The 19,476-nt window shown below is 39.8% G+C and overlaps 1 protein-coding gene across 1 annotated transcript in view; it reads left to right on the plus strand.

Moving 5' to 3' along the window:
• Positions 1–19,476, plus strand: part of OCA2 (OCA2 melanosomal transmembrane protein) — a 367,587-nt gene that overhangs the window by 290,367 nt on the left and 57,744 nt on the right. The window contains exon 23 of the mRNA XM_006116097.5: positions 15,185–15,278. Within this exon, the coding sequence (XP_006116159.1) occupies positions 15,185–15,278 (94 nt within the window). The remainder of the gene's footprint in view (positions 1–15,184; positions 15,279–19,476) is intronic.

The following is a 19,476-nucleotide window of genomic DNA, read 5'->3' on the forward strand; positions in this document are numbered from 1 at the left end:
GACAGGTGATATTGGAGGAAGCCCTATTTGGAAGAAGTTTAGCCTTGTGATCATCAGGGTTTTTTAATGATGTCAGATTATCACAAGAAAATAAGGAGGATTGCCAGAGAAAATCGTGTAACTGAAAATAATGTGTTGAATAATATATTTAATTGTGATCTTTATAGATTGGATTACACTAGTAATGTTTTTTTAATTTCACCATTAAAAAGTTTTAACATATACATATAGACACATTTGTTCTGAGAAAAAAAAAACCCTTCCCCCCAGAGAACTGGATTTTTTGCATATATTGTGCCTGATATTATTCCACCTGAGAAAAGAAATGGAAATGTTAAGCTTCTTCTTTCATTTTTTAATGGTAGTCAGTAGGAAAAATCAAGGGGATCAGGCTTTTTGTGTGTGTTAGCCAAAAACATTTTTGGGGGTAATTTTCTTTTTCAGGTGCACTTCATGTGGAATGTTGTTTGTTGTGTGCCAACAATTCCCCAGGTCCTTTATAATTTTGAGTTCAAGCTTATTGTAGAAAATACCTTAATTTATTAATAGCAGTCTCAAAGATAAGTAACAAAGGCTAAAGTAGTCTAATCAATAGTGTCTTTTATGGTTAATATGCCCTTGGTTAACCAAGTAGCTTTGCAGTTGGAGTTGTTAGCAATTTTTAATTGGGTATGATTCCAAATTGGCATAGAAGGAAGGTCAGATTTTCTGAAGAACACTCCAGGAGGAAACAAATTGTGTTTTTCCTTAAAGGTGCAGGCAACCATTTTCAAAATGTGTGTGCAGAGAAAGCTAGAAGGTATTAACTATTTCTTCTTTTTCAAGTCGCAATGGGACTTGAGAAGACTTGGTGGGACAAAATAATCTTTTTTGAAAACCTTAATTGAAAAATATTAGAAGATATAAAAAAAATCTGGAAAATCCCCACATTTACCCATGATTTCTTAAGTTCCTTGTGGAATAGACAGGGTGTCTTCAAATTCCATGAGAATTGTTGTACAACTCTATTTATTCATGTGAAAATTGTAGCATGAAATTTAAGTGAAATTAAGCTAAACTTATACATTTATCTTTGTTCTATGTTCATTTTAATAGTCTCTACCTTTCTCAGTAAAGTTATTGGTAGTAAACAACATTTCTCTGTCTTTTGTCATTTGATTATGACATCCATGTTTGAAGATACTATTTTTGCTAACTCAGAGCATATCCTGAGGCATAAATAGGTTATCTATATGTATGCATAAAAGGAGAATGATACTATTTGAGATGGATTTGGTTAGAGAAATATCCATCACTTGAGACTTGTTCCAGTTTATCTGAAATCATGTTATCTCACAAACTAGTTTACTGTAGATAGTAGTGGTTGAATTGAAGAGATTTTTGAGTGTAAGCAGGATGTCATCCTCATATAGATTAATCTTTACTTTTTATCCTGATGGCAATTCCTTCAGTGGAGGGTGTCTGATGTATGCTGAAAAAGGTTCCAACTGTCTCAGTCATGTTCACTCCCAGATGGTGTATGCCTGCCCCCCCTCGCCTGCATTGATCCTGCCTCCTCTGTCCCCCCCCCCATATGAATTAATTAGGAATCTACCAAAAATACACACTAACTCTTCACTTAAAGTCATCCTGGTTAACATTGTTTCATTATTAGGTTGCTGATCTATTACGGAACTAATTTAAAATAACACAGCGTTCCGTTATAAAGCTGTTTGGCTCACCCTGTTCTACCCATCCAGTGTTCCAGCTGGGGTGCAGGGTCTTACCTCATTCTGCCCACCCAGAATTGCAGCTGGGGAGTAAGCAAGCCCTTGGCCCCACTGCCTGGCAGGAGCACTGGGCCATCAGAATGGTGCAAGCCCTTGCAACTCAACCCCACTGTGTGGCAGGAGCGCTGGGCAGGTGGAGTGGGGCAAGCCCCTGTACTCTGACCCCACTCTGCCCTTTCCTCAAGAAAATTTCACAGTCAGCATTAGGGTTGCTAGCTGTCCAGTATTGACCAGGACAGTCCGGTATTTTTGCCTCCTGTCTAGTAAAAAAAATTGAGAAAATACCAAACACCTAAAATGTCCGGTATTTTCTGATTTTCTTCCCTGACAGGAGGTGAAAATACCAGACTGTCCGGGTCAATACCAGACACCTGGCAACCCTACACACACTCTGCAACCGGGCCCAGTGCCCCCCCTTACCTGGGTCCGCAGGGGAGCAGTCTGGCCTGGAGCAGGAAAACAAGATGGCTGTCGGCCACCAGCAGCCTGTTAAAGCCAAAAAGCCTCAAAATCATTTTTTTTTGCTTAATAACACTTTTTTTTCCCCTTAACAACTTTGGTCTCCCCCCTTTTTTTCCTCAACAGAATTTTTTCCCTGGTGTTTTTTTTGGGGGGGAGGGGAAGGAGGGAGGGTTTTCGGTATTTTTGGCAACCCTAGTCAGCATTGGTGAGTACAATACTAAATTGTTTTTTAAAAAATTGTTTAAAACATGTGCTATTTATTGTGGCAAGGTCCTTGCTCAGGCCCTTTGCCCTGGGACAACTTCCTTGTCCACAACTCAGCCAGAGACCCTTTCTGGTGCAGGTACGTGTGCCTTTTATTGTCAGTTTCCCACCATCTTCTATTTACAGTGTTTTGGATTATAGCAAACACAGCCAGACTTTCCTACCCGGGGAAGCATACTCAGCCACACCCTGGCTCATCCCATTGCTCATCTCTTTCCACGGCCCCTCTGGCTGCCGTATATAGCCCTTAGCTAATGAGTCCCACAGCTGCTTCCATTAGCTCCTCAGGCCTGGGCTTGCTCAGCCGTCTTCAATTGGCCTTTTCAGCCAGGCTGCTGTGGCAGAGCTATGGCTTAGCAAGCAGTCTGTCCCAATGTGTATATGATATTTTTTGTCCGGTGGACAAAATTCCCTGGAACCTAATCCGCTCTATTTTCTTTAATTCTTATGGGAATATTGGATTCACTTAATAACATTTTGCTTAGTTTCATTTTTCAGAAACATAAAAACTTTCAGTGAAAAGTTACTCTATTAAGCATGGGTACCAAAATATATTTACCAAAATACATTCATGTGCAACATACATAAATGAATGAAACTCATTGCTTCAGAGCTATGAATGCTTATATAAATAATAGTTTGTAGTACAAAAATGTTAATATCCACATGATATATAAACAGTTGCATCGATAAGTTAACATAAAAAGGTAAACATGAAGTGAAATAAGAATATGTGCAAAGAAATATGAATACATGATTACCATATATATATTCTAAATACAGAAATTTAAGTATGGGTAGAAATATAAACATTAAAAGAGCTCCTGCAAAGTGATACAGGTAGTCACAGATAATATTCAACAAAATAATTATGAATATATTAGCTTCATGTATATATTATAAATGGGGATAAATAGAGATATAAATGTAAGTGGATATAAGGAAATAAGAATAATATAATTATTGTGAGTATTCAAATATTTTTGTTATTTTCAATATATTGATAAACCACTGATTCTCAAGCTATACTAAATATCCTGCCTGTTGGTATTAATTATTCTTTATAATACTATTAAAATATCAACGATGGCAAAAGTTGCCTGGTTTTCATAATCCTTTTACTTTTTCTTTATTGAGAAGATCATACAATTACCCTTGGAGAGATCTGATCTCAAATCCTATATTGTTTGCCAAGCATGCAATGGGGTATTGAAGTATTTCACAGAATGTGTCATCTTCATTATGAAGATGGCAGGATATCTAAGGCAGTATTTAATATCTGATCCCCTGAGAGCTGCTTTGATGCCATTAAGTGCTACTCTTTTCTTCCTTAAATTTACGGAGAAGTCTGGATACAAAGAAAATATGAAATCATTCTTAAGTGTTACCTAGTAGCAGACATGACTTTATTTCATCTTAACAATTGAAAGATGATGGATCTGGGGTTATTGTTCTCTCTCTTTCTGAGCTCTGCCACTCGATAAACTCTTTCAATCTCCAGGTGAGGCAAACTGGATCCAGTCCCAGTACCTCAGAGGATGTACTCTGGAAATCATGTTTTCTCCCCCTTCCAGCCTTCAAGAATGTTGACTGATCGCAACTTATTCCTGTATAATCTGTTTCAAGATCTTCTTCTGTCTCCTCAAGACTAGTTAATCTTTGCCATAAGGAAGCATTCTCTGTTTCAACTTCCTTCACTTCTATGGCAGTTTCCTGTAATTTATTATCAAAATAGGTCAAATGTGCTTTGGCTTCTCCCACATCTACAGAGTACTTATATGTATCTGAAGATAAAAACGGATTAAATATAGTAGTTAGAAAGTCATTTATAGCTGCAAACTCCTGTCGGAGAATGTACTGGGCTTCCTTGACCTTACGTTTTTGCAGAAATTCAGGCTTGGGTCATTTACAGCAAGGGTCGACAACCGTTTCAAACCAAAGAGCCAAACTACATCAAAATTCAGAATCAAATGGTCAACAAAGAGCTGTATAAGACTGCTTATTTGAGTGACTGAAAATATACAACTTAGTATTATTGATAATTGATGTAATGATTAATAATAGCATAAATGAAACTTAGTACTCACCGATTTTATTTAATGGGACTTCTGCTGCTGCATCTTTTCACACATTTCTTTAAAGTTTACATCATAACTGGTCAAATCCAACTTCATGCATGCATTTAGGCTGTCTTATGGCAAGGGGATGGGGATGTAGGGGTGCAGGAGTCTGAGTTGGGGTATATGAGAGGCTCAGGGCACAAGATTGGGGTGTGTATGGGTGCAGGAGTGTTATGTCTGGGGACTGAGGATATGGGGGTATGAAGGGCTCAGGGCAGGGGGTTCAGGTTTATGATGGGCTGAGGGTTGGAGTCTGTGGGGAGTGCAGGTGTGTTATGGCAGGGGACTGGGGATGTGAGGATGCAGGAGTTTGGGGATGTGGAAGTATGAGGGCTCCAGACAGGGTAGAGGTATATGATGGGCTCATGGTAGGAAGCCTCCAGGAAAGATTTGCAGGGGAAGCCTCTAGGATGTGTGTCTTGGGGGAAGGAAAGTGGCAGCCTGCACAGAGCCAGTTTTGGTTCTGCTTGTTCCCCACTCTCTGGGGGAAAGAAAAGGGCAGTGCACATTCCTCACTTGTTCCTTGCATGCTGGATTTGGCAGGGAGGCTTGGGACTTTCTCTTGTGTGGGGATTGCAGGAGTATTATGACGCTGCAGACAGATGAAGGCTGGGGACCAATTTGTTGGCCAGGCTTCATTTTTAAATAAAGTAAAATATTATGTCCAACACAAAAGGTTTCAGCATTGTCATTATTTATGGCAGGGCTGGGGAAACTTTTTTGGTTCAGGAGCCACTGACCCATTGAAAAATCAGTCGGCGACCACACAAGTGAAAAGCAAAGAAAAAACCCTCCGACCTTCTCCCCCCTAACCCTCACTGATGTGGCCCCCACTGAAACATCTCACTCACCTGGTGCTTCAGCCCATAGTGAGTGAGGGGCAGAGAGGACTGAGGTTCAAGGTCTCAGGCCAGATTTACTCGTCTGGGATTCCAGGGTTAATAGATTTTGTGCCTCCCCTCCGCCCCTCCGGCTCTGGGGTGGGGCCAAAAATGAAGGGTTAAGTATGTGGGACAGGGCTGCTAGTGAATGGGATGAGGATGGGGGTGCAGGATCTGGATGGGAGCTGAGGTGCAGGATGGGGAGAAGATGCGAGGTCTGGGTGTGAGGTAGGGTACAGGAGCAGGCTTGGGAGCAGGGTGTCCGCTTGCGCTGTGGGGAGGGGGCAGTGCAAGAGAGGGGGCAGAAATTGGCTGGGGCAGGCTGTCTGGCCAGGAGGGAGGGTGTCTATCTGGAGGGGATAGTGTTGAAGTAGGGGGTTCGGGATCTGGACATGAGCGCATGGGGGCACTTAGCTGTTTTCGTGGTGCATCGCAGGTACCATATAACATGGCCTTCCACGGCTGCCATTTTCCTGAAGGAAACCTCCAGGAGGGATTTGCAGGGGAAGCCTCTAGGATGTGTGTCTTAGGGAAGGGAAAGTGGCAGCCTGCACAGAGCCAGTTTTGGTTCTGCTTGTTCCCCACTCTCTGGGGGAAAGAAAAGGGCAGTGCACATTCCTCACTTGTTCCTCGCATGCTGGATCTGGCAGGGAGGCTTGGAACTTTCTCTCCCTGCCCCCCTTCAGAAAGCCGATGCTGGCGTTCTTATCTTGCAGGGGGCCGTAAGGCTATAGCACCAGCGCTGGCTCCCTGCTGCAGGAAAATCTAAGGCGGGGGGGAAGGGAGGGGTCTGAGTTGCAGCTTTAGAAAAGCTATATCTGGCTCCCTAGTGAACCATACTTGGCTTGCGAGCCATAGGTTGCCGACCCCGGATTTAGAGTGTCTCTACATTGCAATTAGATGCCCATGGTTGGCCTATGCCAGCTGGCTTATGCTTGCAGGGCTGCGATAAAGGGCTTTTTAATTGCAATGTAGACATTTAGGCTCAGGTTTCATCTCTACCTCACATTGTCTTACAACCCAGGTTCCAACCTGCATCCAAATCTCTCCACAGCTTCTTAGCCTGAGTCTCACGACCCTGAGTTAGGCAACATAGATCAGCTATGGGTTTTTAATTTCAGTATAGATATATAGAGCCCTATGGGGATAGGAATGTCTATGCATGGATGCAGATATCTGCGAATAAACAACAGGATCTGCAGAGCCAGGAGGCTCTACTCCCAAGAGAAACTGCACCCATCATAGAGGAGTGTGGTCCTATAATGCCCTGGAGCCAGTGCCCTGTGCTGGCATCTCCTCTCAACTGTGTGACCCTGTGCACCGTCCCCTACCTCACTGCCAGACATGGTGTCTCATGTCGCGGGTTTATGTCTCTATTGGCAGTGGGGTTGGGGCATTGCAGCCACAGTGCTGGGAGGAGCTACTGGCATGGGATGCTGGTTCTGAGTGCAACTAGATCACACTCCTCTCTGTTAGCCAAAGTGGCTTTTTGGAGGAGAGGCCTATGAAAGTGCAGAACCTGATGGTTACTCACGGATATCCGTACTCATGGGTAGACATTTCTGTCTGCGCAGGACTCTACAGCCATTGTACCCTTAGTGCTTGCATTTTTTCTTTCAGGATCCCTAAAAACACCACAGAAATGGTCCCCCTCTTCTAATTAGTAATTTTTTGACAGAAGGTTTTGGTTTAGGTACCTTAATTGATGAGCTGTAGTCTTTAGGGAAGTGATCGTCTATGCAAGTCATGTGACCCCCCCCCCCCCAGGTTAAACAGAAAGCAAGTGTCAAAAATCAGGACAGAAGGTCGGGGGCAATAGGCATCTATATAAGAAAAAGCCCTGATTATTGAGTCTGTCCCTATACGATCAAGACATCTGGTCACGCTACCCCTCCCCAAACTGATAAGTTTAACAGTTGCCCTTATTTCCGGTAAATTGTAAGCAACAAGGCTGTGTCTAGACTACGGGGTTTTGTCGACAAAAGTGAACTTTTGTCGACAAAACTATACCTGCATCTACACTACCGCTGAGTTCTGTCAACATAACATCGACAGAACTCGGCAGTTTTGTCAATGATGGTAAACCTCACTCTACAAGCAGCTTGCTTTGTCAACAGAACTGGATGTAGTCTAGGCGCTCTTTGTCGACAGAAGTTTTGTCGACAGTATCTGTCAACAAAGCCTCTGTTGACAAAAGCCTGTAGTCTAGACGTACCTTAAATGTTAACTCTAAATCAAAGGCACACCCAAAATCAATAATAAATTCTAATGTCTCAGGCAGAAAGGTTGTCAAACAGGATAATTTTGGGGATAAAGGAAACACACATGTGTTTGAAGGAGAGAAAGAGAGAGAGAGAGACATACTCACAGCACAACAGTCACAACGCAGAAACAGAAGCAAAGTCAAGTTGAGGCAGTTTGGAAACATAGTACTGTTTTGTCAAAATAAAGCTGAGACAAAATCCTTTTTGATTACATAGTTCTGGTTGGAAAGGCAAGCGTGGAAGAGCAAATAAAAGAACTGTCTACTGTAATTTTATTCCTCCTATGTTCTGAGAAACATGACTTTGTAGATTCCTTGTTAAGACACAAGATTACACTAAAGAAAACACCAGACTGTCTTGCCTTTTGTCATCTGCTTCTCCCAGCTAGAGCACCTGAATGGCACAGAACTTTGACTAGCTGCTTGTGTAACACTCAGTCTTTCACATGGCCCTATCCGAAGACTGAATTACCTGAAGATAAATTGAAATGGAATTATAACCAAATTCTGATTAACCAATGACAAAATCTATGGTATTTAATGATAATTACATTGTTATTTTGAATGTAGAAATTAATTTTCATGTAAAAACCATATCAAAATTGATCTGTTAGGGATAAAGGGAAGAATACAAAACAGAAGACATTTCCCATAAAATAAATCCCGCATATGAGAGTCTTTGATTAGTCCAGAAAGAAAAATAAAGCAGAGAGAGAAAATAACATGAAAAAATTTCCTCAGAGGAATGATAATTTTCTTCTTTCAAAGAATGACATACAAATGAAAGCTCTTTTTCCCTAACCTATATAGTTTTATATTGTCCCTGACTTCAGTGCCTGAGAATGTCCAAAACATTTAACAAGAGAAATAACAATTTATCCTCTTCCCGTCCAAGCTTGTAGGATAAATAGGTTGCTTTGTTAACAGGTTAGCATGTGAAAGGAAAAAGGGTGCTTACTGCCTTTGTGTATGTTTTTGAAGTTCTGTCACTTAAGAGTATGAATTCCACACTCTTGGCACAGCAACTATAAAAGTACTGCACTCAGAAGCATCCTATATTAATGTCAGTGTCATGGCAACGGTGGAATGTTGCTGTCATTGGAAGCCATAGTCACCAAAAAAGAGGTGTACTGCAATGTAGCTAAAATCAATCCGCAAGGGATTGCAAAATCAGAACTGAGAACTTGAACTAGACAGTTCAAGATCTTGAACTCTGTATGCATGAAGTTTCATATTTACTGAAGTGTGGATCGTGGATTTTTAGAAGTGTCCCATGTCATGATATAAAGAAAGGAAAAATAATTTAATGGTTCAGCTCCGAAATAAAAAGTGTGCTCTAAATTGATTTAGTAAAGAATCTACATAAAATCTAACACTAATTTGATGCTATTTGGGTGAAATTAAAGTAGGACTGCAGTGCCTTTACTTGTATTAATGATTTTCTCTTTGTGGAAAGCAATTATTTGCCATGAAAATTTTGCAGATCAGTGATAGATCAATAATTGGAGAAAGACAACACAGCTGGCATTTTGGAGCCCTAAAACAGAAGTGTAGGTTTATGCAACTGTATTTATATACTTAACACATTTATTTGTCATGAATTCAGCATGCCCTTTACTTGAAACTTGTACTGTCTATATTTCAGATTATGTGAGTATTTCAACACACTGTCTTGTACTGGTGACTCAGTGAAATAAGAGACTGAGTTGATTGACAGTTTACAGCTGGCAAGTACATTCAGCTTGAATGTACTGTGGACTTTTAGACAGAGCAGAGTAGAAAGTCATATGCTTTTAAGTTCTGTTGCAGCAGAAAGCACTAATTTTTTTTCCAGATTTCTCACTCTGCTAAGCTAGACTTTTCCTAGATGCAACCCCTTTTTTTGGAAAGTCACTGATAGGCAGTGCTGCTGGCTGGAATACTGAAAAAATGAGTATATAGAGAGAAAACAAGAAAAGCCCTATCCACATGGTGGTCGAATCATGGTCACAGTTACAGTGCTAGCAGGGTTCTAGCCCAGTTTCACTGCCAGCGTGGAAAGGCATTATTTTTAGAATCATGTTACTACTATGCTAAAGATAGTATTCATGCATAATATGTATAATACCACAATGTTTCAATCATAAAAGGGTCATGGCCAGCAAAAATTATAAAAGCATTTTAAACAAGGAACCTGAACCATGGCTGATTTGAGGATCATATTGAAAGTCCTGCTTTCTAAGGTCAGTTGGCAGAAGTCTTAGCTTCTGAGTCATAGAATTATGACAAAGAAAAATGTGTAAAATATTGGTGGTACACAAGGCTTTCAGTGGAACATGTCATCATTTCAGGTGCACAAATGAATAAAATACCAGGGAGTAGACCATTGATATTATCCCCTTTGTTAGTATTCCACTTCTTTTTCAGTAAGCTGCCTTTTCTGAGAGATGTGTCTTTTGTTGTGTCAGATTTTATGTCTTGATGTTATAGATGTTTGCATTAGAGAGATAGAGATGCTTACTGATTTGTTCACAGCAGGAGATAGTAAAGGTGCTCAAAGGATCTGCTGCAGCCTGCCTAGTGTCCCCTTAAGCTTGCAAAACAACAAAACTACACTTTTTCTTGAATGGCAGACATTTTGATTGCTGATTTTGCTCCAACTCCAACAATTAAGGTTGAGTGTGAAATACTTATTTATAGAAGGTGGCTGCATGGAAGTAGTGAGACTAGTGGCAAGTGCATGAGTGTTTCAGAATCAGGCCCTTAGTCTGCACGTAATGCACTCTGGGAAAGATATATGGCACACCTGTAGTCCAAATGTGAGATGTCAAAGACATTTATAACTGAGATCAGGTCCAGGAGGATTGGATGGAATCTCCTAGCCAACAGATGGCAAAAGCTTTACTTGCAGATGCTGCTGGGTCACAGTTTAGTGACAATGAGGAATTCAGGAGTGTTCCTAAACTACAGGCCAAATCAACCAATTTTTCAGTTGTCACCTTCAATTAGTGGAGACTGCACTATGCAAATACATCAAAGTTCTTTCTTCTTTCCTTGGCATAATGCAGTCTGTGAGCTACTCTCATCCAGTAACTCAGCCATCTTGGTGTGAGTGATATAGTCATATGTGGTTACAAAGATATAGAGCTGTGAGTCATCTGAATATTGTTGGCACTTAAATCCATGCCATGTAGCCAGATCAACTAATGCATGTGTACAGATGTTGGATAGGGCCAGTAACAGAACTGATCTTTGTGGGACTTTGCAAGTGAGAGGTCTAGTAGTGAAGGTACAGTTTCCCTTCATTGTTTTTTGGGGTAAGATCTTCCAGGAAGTTCTTAAGTCATTTAACACATTATTTCTGCTGCCACTGCTCTCAAATGGGACATTAGTTATCCCATGTTTGACAAGGTCAAATACAGTGAGCAGACCCAAGAGGATGTAAATGAATTTCCACGTACAGTACTATCCATTGACTGCAGAAGATTTTCCATCATTGCCACTAAATCTTTTTCATGTTCTAACCTTAATTCAGATTGTGCTGGGTCCATTGGCTTCCACATTGACTTCAGTTATATGATTTTATGGTTGGCCTTTGGCTAGAATCTCAGAAAGGCTTTTGAGCAACAGAATGACAGATGTATTTGCTTTACTGAAGTCTGAGTTTTTCCAAGTCAGCTATTTTATAAACACCTTTTGTCTCTTAGTGTTATGGATAAATCCCAGCTTGAATGTTTTTACAATAACTTTGAATTTTTAGAAACCTAAATTTCTGGCCTATTTATTGTAGCTGTTGTATGTTTTAAATTGTTCCATCTGAGAATGTTTGGAAGGAAATTTGTGGCAATATTTTAGCATAAAAATTAAGAGGAACTATTTATTAAGTACACTGATGCACAAGTTTTCCAATCAAGAATAGACACCTTGTTTTGCTAGGTAATATACAAACAATTCTAATCCCTGCCTCAAAGTACTCACATATCATTTAATTGCCTGCACTTCCCCTGAATTGAGTAGAAAAGGAAACATTGTTCAGGCTTGCTTGAGGAAGATAAAGTTTTTTATAGATGGGGTGGTGAGAGGTCATGAGAAACTGCTACAAAAAAGTGGGTGGAGATAAGCTTGGCGATGTTGACTTCTCACCTGGGAATGTAAAGGCGAAAGGTTTAAAAAGGTACAAGCCCTGGCAGTAGAAGCCCATTCTCCAGACAGCAAGAGGCAGCCAACCAAACTGCTGGCACCTGCTTGTGGTGGATGTTCAGTGCAGATAATCTATAGGGAAGGCAGCCAGGGCACATCTACACTACATGGAAAATTGCTGCTGCTGCGGTCAGTTTAGTGGGTATAGTATAGACCTTTGTATAATATTACAATGTGTGGTATAGACCTGCTAAATCAAAGTCAAAAGACAATTTACGTAGCTGGAGTTGTGTGTCTGTTTTCTACCTTCCCATGTAGTTTAGACCAGGCCCCAGTGACCAGATAAATGGCCTGTTAAAGGGATTAAAAAAGGAGGTGTTGGTTAAAGGAATGGAATGGGGTGAAGGTTGGGGCTCCTTTGGTTGGTATGGCAGGGAGTCAACTCTTTTTCTTATAGCACACCTTAACTTTCTGATGACGGCAGGTGTATGGACCTGCATGGAAAGTAAAAGGTGGCTCATGGAAATCCCAGCTAGTTATCTGAATAACCATGGAGGTTGCCTACACTCTACACTTTTATGTGCCAGGAGATCCCAGACATCTAATATTAAGGTTATGGCCTAATTAACTCTATATCAAGTGTCTCCTGCCTCCTTTTTCTATGAAAAATATTATATTTATCACATGTTAATTAAGCTTTTTTTACACCACCATTGTCCCTACATTAATTACAAGCAGATTGTGATAGATATCATTATCTCATGAGAACAATAAGAACAGTGGCTATTGCATTGTTGCTCTTTGACATGATATCTTTAACATAAAAACATAAGAGTGGCCATACTTGTTCAGATCAAAGGTCCATCTAGCACAATATCCTATCTTCCAATAGTGGCCAATGCCCCAGAAGGAGTGAGCAGAAACAGGTAATCATCAAGTAATCCCTTTCCTGTCAACCATTCCCAGCCTGCAACAAAATAGGCTAGAGACACCATTCCGACCCAGCCTGGATAGTAGCCATCAATGGACCTAACCTCCATGAATTTATCTAGTTCTTTTTTGAACCCTGTTGAAATCCTGATCTTCACAACATGCTCTGGAAAGGAGTTCCACAGATTGATTGTGTGCTGCATGAAGAAAAATTTCCATTAGTTTCTTTTAAACCTGCTGCCTATTTATTTTATTTGGTGACCCCGAGTTCTTATGGGAACAAGTAAATAACTTTTCCTTATTCATTTTTCCAACACCAGTCATAATTTTATAGACCTCTATTATATCCCCCCTTAATCTCATTTTTTCTAAGTTGAAAAGTCCTAGTCTTTTTAATCTCTCTTCATATGGCACCCATTCCAAACCCCTAATAATTTTTGTTGTCCTTTGTATAATATTGAGATTAAGCAAATAAATAGAAGAAAAAAAGTAAAAGTTTGTACTATACCATTTAGCCCTCACTCTTCTTTAGTAGTCATGCAGGGATTTTATGGATTCCTGGAAAATACTTGATCCTTGTTTACCAAAACATACCTGAATGTACTGGACCTGTGTATAGGTTTTCATGTACATTTGCTTTATCCTACATTTTTTATGATTCTTTGGTTGTAAAATTGTTTTTTTTACTACCAAATACCTCACCTACTATAAAGATAGAAATTAAAAAAGAGAGGAAACAAAAGATTGTTTTTATTGTGGATTTCAGTTTAATCCCTGAAGCCATCTAAGACAAAAATCTAATTAAATCACATGAACACAACAAACAAACAAGCAAACAAACCAATCCCAAACCAAACAAATAAAAATCCTTGATACTTTCAAGAACATTTGAAATTGTCCCTTCCATCTCAAACCCATCTTGGGAAATAAATTAATTGCAAAGGCAGAAACTTTTTTTTTAAAGATGGCTCATTATGTTCAGGCATTATTGCAGCTTCTTTGCAGTATATAAACTCCTCTGTTATTCGGAGATCCCTATAATACTTTGATACATCTGTGAGATGCAAAGATATTGTCAACTCTGTTTGCTTAATCTAAAAGAAGATACAGATTCTTCATGTTACAGTAGCATTGTTTCTGTTGTCTCCTTTTGGGAGTGTATTTTGGCAAAGAAATGTGCTGCCATCAAAGCAACAATCTTTTGGAGCATGTTTGAAGACAATTGACTGGCTATTAGTTTGACTTGTTTTGGAATTAAAAATTCTTTAATCTTCCTTGCCTGATTCCTTTGCACTCTATTTGTGTTTGGATCTATTTCCTGTGTCTTGCCCTTCTTGTGACATTTTGTCCTAGTGTACATGTAAGACACAAGTTTGATTTAATATTTCTAAATAAACATTTCTTAACGCACTGAGAGACAGAGATGAAGTGAAGAAACTAACTGTGAAGTCAATGGATGTCCTCAAATGACTGATACTGTTTGGGGTGGGAATACACTTCCAAAGATTTGATATCATTTTTTTTGTCCTGCTGCACTGTCATTCAGCTTTGCTCTCTACCTTTAAGGAGTGTATGTATGACTTTGTGGAGAGAGAGGAAATGCAGCAAATTAGTCATAATGCCACAAGTAGAATAGTTCATGGCAGTGTAACTCTGGCCCTGATACTCTGAAAGGATCTGTGTGAGTATGTGCGTGCACCTACATGCTACCCCAGTGACAACTGTGGAACTCCTGGTGGGAAGGTGGTACTCCCCATATGGTTTCCTTTCCAGAATCATGGCCTTAACAATGAATGAATGAATGAACAATGGATGAACAGCTTACCTTATTTTTCACTTTCATGCAACCACTGTAGAGTTGGAATTCTAAAGCCAGAAATGAAAGAGGGAAATGAAAATGTAAGAGATTAATTTGCCAATCTCATGTGTATATATAGAAGAAATTCATCCATTGTCTTAGTACTTTCAATCAATAGCTCAACATATTGTTCCAGAAAAGTGCTTCCTTTCCTGTGTTTCCTCCTCTTTGTCTTCATTTTAACTTGCTAGCATCTCTCTGTTTATAAAAACAACAAGCAGAAAGTTTATCTGAATACAGGTCATTGGTGTCACTATGACTACATAGTGTTATGCTTTCTTCCCTTTCACTTTGTTTGCTGGAAATCTGAAGATAGTTTGAAGCTTATCTATGAAAGCATTAAGCTCTTTATAGGCTGAGAGATATTGTTGAGATACTTCCTTTCAGATTTATGCAAAATAATTTATTTTTTTCTTTTCCAACTAGCAGGTCTAAAGTGTTCAACCTAGACTAACTGATTGGCAAAAGTCCTTTGCTTCTTACTCTACAAATATAAACGGACATTTTTTTAATTACAGGTAATGGGACATTGATCGGAGCATCTGCAAATGTTGTTTGTGCAGGAATTGCAGAACAGCATGGCTATGGCTTCTCTTTCATGGAATTTTTCAGGTACAATATTAGACTTGTTATTTTAAATGTCTGATTTCCTCCTCAAAAAATGTATCCAGAATTCTGATATAAAATATATTAAATAATAGACTCAGTTAACTTTTAAAGATGTTAGAAGAGAATTGATAAGCAGTACATGGACCTACTACAGTGAAACAAATTATGTCTTTATTGCTGGGATTAGCCAACCATCACAAACAAGGACCTAGAGAGCTGTCAAATCTATACAATTCAGATGGAAGTAGAACTCCTCAAGGAATAGATAATCTGAAGATACAATTTCAGAAAATGCACCTGACTTCAGTTGGAGATGAGAGTTTGGTTTGTTAATTTTAAAAGGAAGATTGATACCTGGGTGCTGCCTTGAAGATTTTGCCTAAAGACAGTTTAATTCCATTGAACTCGGTGGAGTTTCACTAATGTAAAACTGATGCAATGATGCATGAGTCCCTCAGCATTCACTTCTAGGGATGATAAAAACACAAATGAGTGAGGCATTAGAGACCAGTAGTTCTCAAATGTGGATCATTTGCTGGTCACGTGATGGTGGTTTCTTTAATTCATTTCCAGCTTGTGTTATATTAAAAAAAAAAAAAAAGTAGAGGGATGGCCCTTAAACTGGTGTCAATCAGGGTTGCTGTAGCTGCTCTGAAGTCATTGGAGTAACACTGATTTACACCAGCAAAGGATGTCTGGCTCAAATACTTTTAAAGTACTTTTCCAAGTAATTGATTGCTGTAGTTACCTTAAGAATGTTATGCCATCTTGAATGAGGAAGGAGGTAATGATGAATGGAAGAAAAAGATCATTGAGATAATCTATATTAAAATATAGTTAAGAGGATGAAAATGTTTGAGTTAAAGAATGTAATAACAAGTTAGAGGTATTTAAGGGAAAAATGTACTAGTACACTTTTTTGTGTGTAGTAAAGATCCACTGGAACTGCTGGCCATAGAGTACCTCTGAAAAGAAAATCTGGGGAAAAGGGAATAAAATAGATTTACTGCCCTATATCAGTTGTAGGGAATAATAAACAAACTGGGAGTTGAAAGTTGTTTTTTTTTTTACTTTGAAAATACATAAAGTAGAAAAGTGTATTAAACATGGAGCAAGATGAAGGAGGACCATGTAGGCTACTGTTCAAGCAAAGTCTTCTAATTTCATATTGGACCATCCTTAATATTTTTGTCTCAAACTCTTCTAATATTAAAACAAGGTTTTCAGTAGTTTGTTAAACATATTTCAGAATTACTATTTCATTTCTATTTCTATTTGTATTAAGTAATGAATATCCCTTATATCACTGGGCCATACTGAATAGCAACTTAATCCTATTCACTTAAGTGGGACAAACTGATGGAGTATTTATGGAGTAAGATTCTCCTTAGTCTAAGCAAGAACAGGTTGCGAACTATTTAGAAAAATTGTACACGCACAAGATTATGGGGCTAGATCTAATGCATCCAAGAGTACTGAGGGAGTTGGCTGATGTGATTGCAGAGCCATTAGCCATTTATCTTTGAGAACTCTTGGTGATCGAGGGTGGGTCCCTGATGATTGGAAAAAGGCAATTTAGTGCCCATCTTTAAAAAAGCGAAGAAGAGTCCAGGGACTTACAGACCAGTCAACCTCACGTCAGCCTCTGGAAAGATCATAGAGCAGGTCCTCCAGAAATCCATTTTTAAAACAAAATCCCAAGCACTACTACAAGCTGGGGACCAATGGACTTCGGGGATTACAGTGGCTAAGAAGCTGGATCTGAGTCAACAGTGTACCCTTGTTGCTAAGGAGGCTTATGGCATATTGGGCTGCATGATTAGGAATGTTACCATCAGATCAAGGGAAGTGATTATTTCCTTCTATTTGGCATTGGTGAGGTCACATCTGGAGTAATGTGGTCAGTTTGGAGCCCCTCTCTCCCCACTGTAGAAAGGATGTGGAAAAATTGGAGTGTGTCTAGCAGAGGCAACAAAAAGCGTCAAGGGGTTGAGGGACGTGATTTATGACTGGAATGAGTTACCTAGGTAGGTGGTGACTAAAAATGTAAGGAGTTACCAGTAAAAGAAGTATTTAACAATTTGAGCTACTCTGTATTTAATTTAAGGTAGTCAGAAAGTGTTCAAGGAACTAAAACTAGCACTTACTGCATTTAATATATACTCAAGCTCCTCCTGTTTTTAAGGTGCTAATAGGAAGAGATTAATGGGAATTGGGACATGAAGGACTAAAAATCAAGCCCAGTCATGGGTGAAATTTCAGTTGAGTTAGCCAGAATACCAGAATTGTTTATTTTATTACCACTTAACTTTTGAGCAGAGAGTACAGGAAACTTCTTCCCAAAATTCCCCCCCCCTTTTTTTGCATTGTTTTTTTTTCCCTTTTATCTCCCCCATCCCTGTTGATTTCCCTTGTGCTGGAAAGTGTGCATGTAAGTGTGCATGTAAACCCTGTTGGAGAATCTGGAGTGAAATCATTGATAATACTGGTGAGATAACTTTACATTCCTGGCTGTAGTCCAGTGGGGAGAGTTGCCCCTCCCGCTCTGGGTCTGTGGGCAGTCAGTCCACCTCATTATGTGTCTGGGGGCTGCCTGACATGGGCAATCAGTGGGATGTTGGGAGACAGCCATCCCAGGATTGGGGTAGCGGGGAGGACACAGGCCACTCCACTGTGGGCCAGGGCCCTTTCAGTGGCAGAGCGATCTGCCCCTGGGTCAGTCGGGATCCTGAATGCAACATGATGACTTGGTTGTCAGGATGGTCGAAGCCAGTCAGGGGTGACTTCCTAACCCTTCTTCAGGATTTACCTGGCTCTGTAGAGGGTTGCCCTAATCAGTGGGGAAGAAGGCCATTGTCAGTGCTTTCAGCTCCTCCGTGCTCAGGTCTGTAAATGGCCCTGGTGGTTCTGGCCAGTCTTCAGATCCCTCAGGGACTGGAGTAGCCACCCAGCTTGGGAGTTTGCAGGAGACATCTGGTTTCTCTGGCCCACCCACTGACTTTCAATGGGAGGGTTGTTCTGCGTTCTTGGCTCTGCTCACCAAGGTCCAGTGAGGGGGCTCCTCCCTCTCCAGGTGTATCTGTAGTCAAACTGCCTCACTATGCTGACAAGTCTGTGAACATGTTGCTGCTATGGGGGATTTTATGCAAACTATCTCCTTTGACTCTAACATCCACAGTATTCTGATCACGAGTTTCAGGACATAATGCATATTAGATCTATGTTGCAATGTTCAGTGTCAGTATCTTTTTAGGCTATATATTCCCTTATGCATCTTGGGTGATAGGCAATGATTCAAAGTACACTTTTAAGAAATTATAAATGAACACCTGTACAATATGAGTAATATAGAAATGCTGGGCTTATTTTGGATTGCTCTGTGAATGTCTGCAGACATTCAAAGTGTCCTTTTAGGATTTAGCTTTTCTATAAAAAATTTACTGTTTTTACAGAAAGAACAGCAAAATGGTTACTGATGAGGAATTATTAATAGCTAAGAATCTTACTTCTGCTCTGCATTTTCTGTAGGTTTGTGGGAACATAGCATGTGCTAACTCCTCTCTCCCACAAAATGCTTAAGTGCAGAATAGTGACACTGAAGAGGAATGCTCACATACTTACATGTGCTATTTAGAAGGAAGCTTGTCCAGTAGAAATAAAAAAAAGTACTCTCAGAAGCTATTAACCATGAATCTCTCTGTCTTGTTTGGTTGTTCAAATTTTTGGGCCAGATCAACAACTTCATTGACTGAAATTGGAAGTAAGTTGATGTATGGCATCTACTGATCTGATGCTGAAGATTGATTTTTCTATGTGATACACTTCACACTTGTAAGTCTCAACATGAGACTATTCCAGATACCTTTCATACGGATAGAGTTATAGTTTATTTTCCTGCAAATACAGAACTCAGCACTGCAATATAATTTCTAATGCTTTATCCAGTCTAAATTTATAGTCCCAAGTGAAAAAGCTTCATTCGCTTACTTGGAAAACATTTTAGAGTATTGGGGAAGCTTTTCCTGGAAATGTTTCTTTCCATTCCATTTCTTATAGCTACATCAATATATCAGAGTGGTCCCATCTGACCTTCAAAGTCAAGGAATACAATACTAAATAATTCTACTTCCTTATGGAGCTAACACACTTCCTTGATGTGTAAACTGTTATTGTGGCCCCTTTATTAGGGTGACAGGATTTT

This window comes from Pelodiscus sinensis, chromosome 1, assembly GCF_052426305.1.
Source record: "Pelodiscus sinensis isolate ZL-2025 chromosome 1, ASM5242630v1, whole genome shotgun sequence".
Lineage (NCBI taxonomy): Eukaryota > Metazoa > Chordata > Testudines > Trionychidae > Pelodiscus > Pelodiscus sinensis.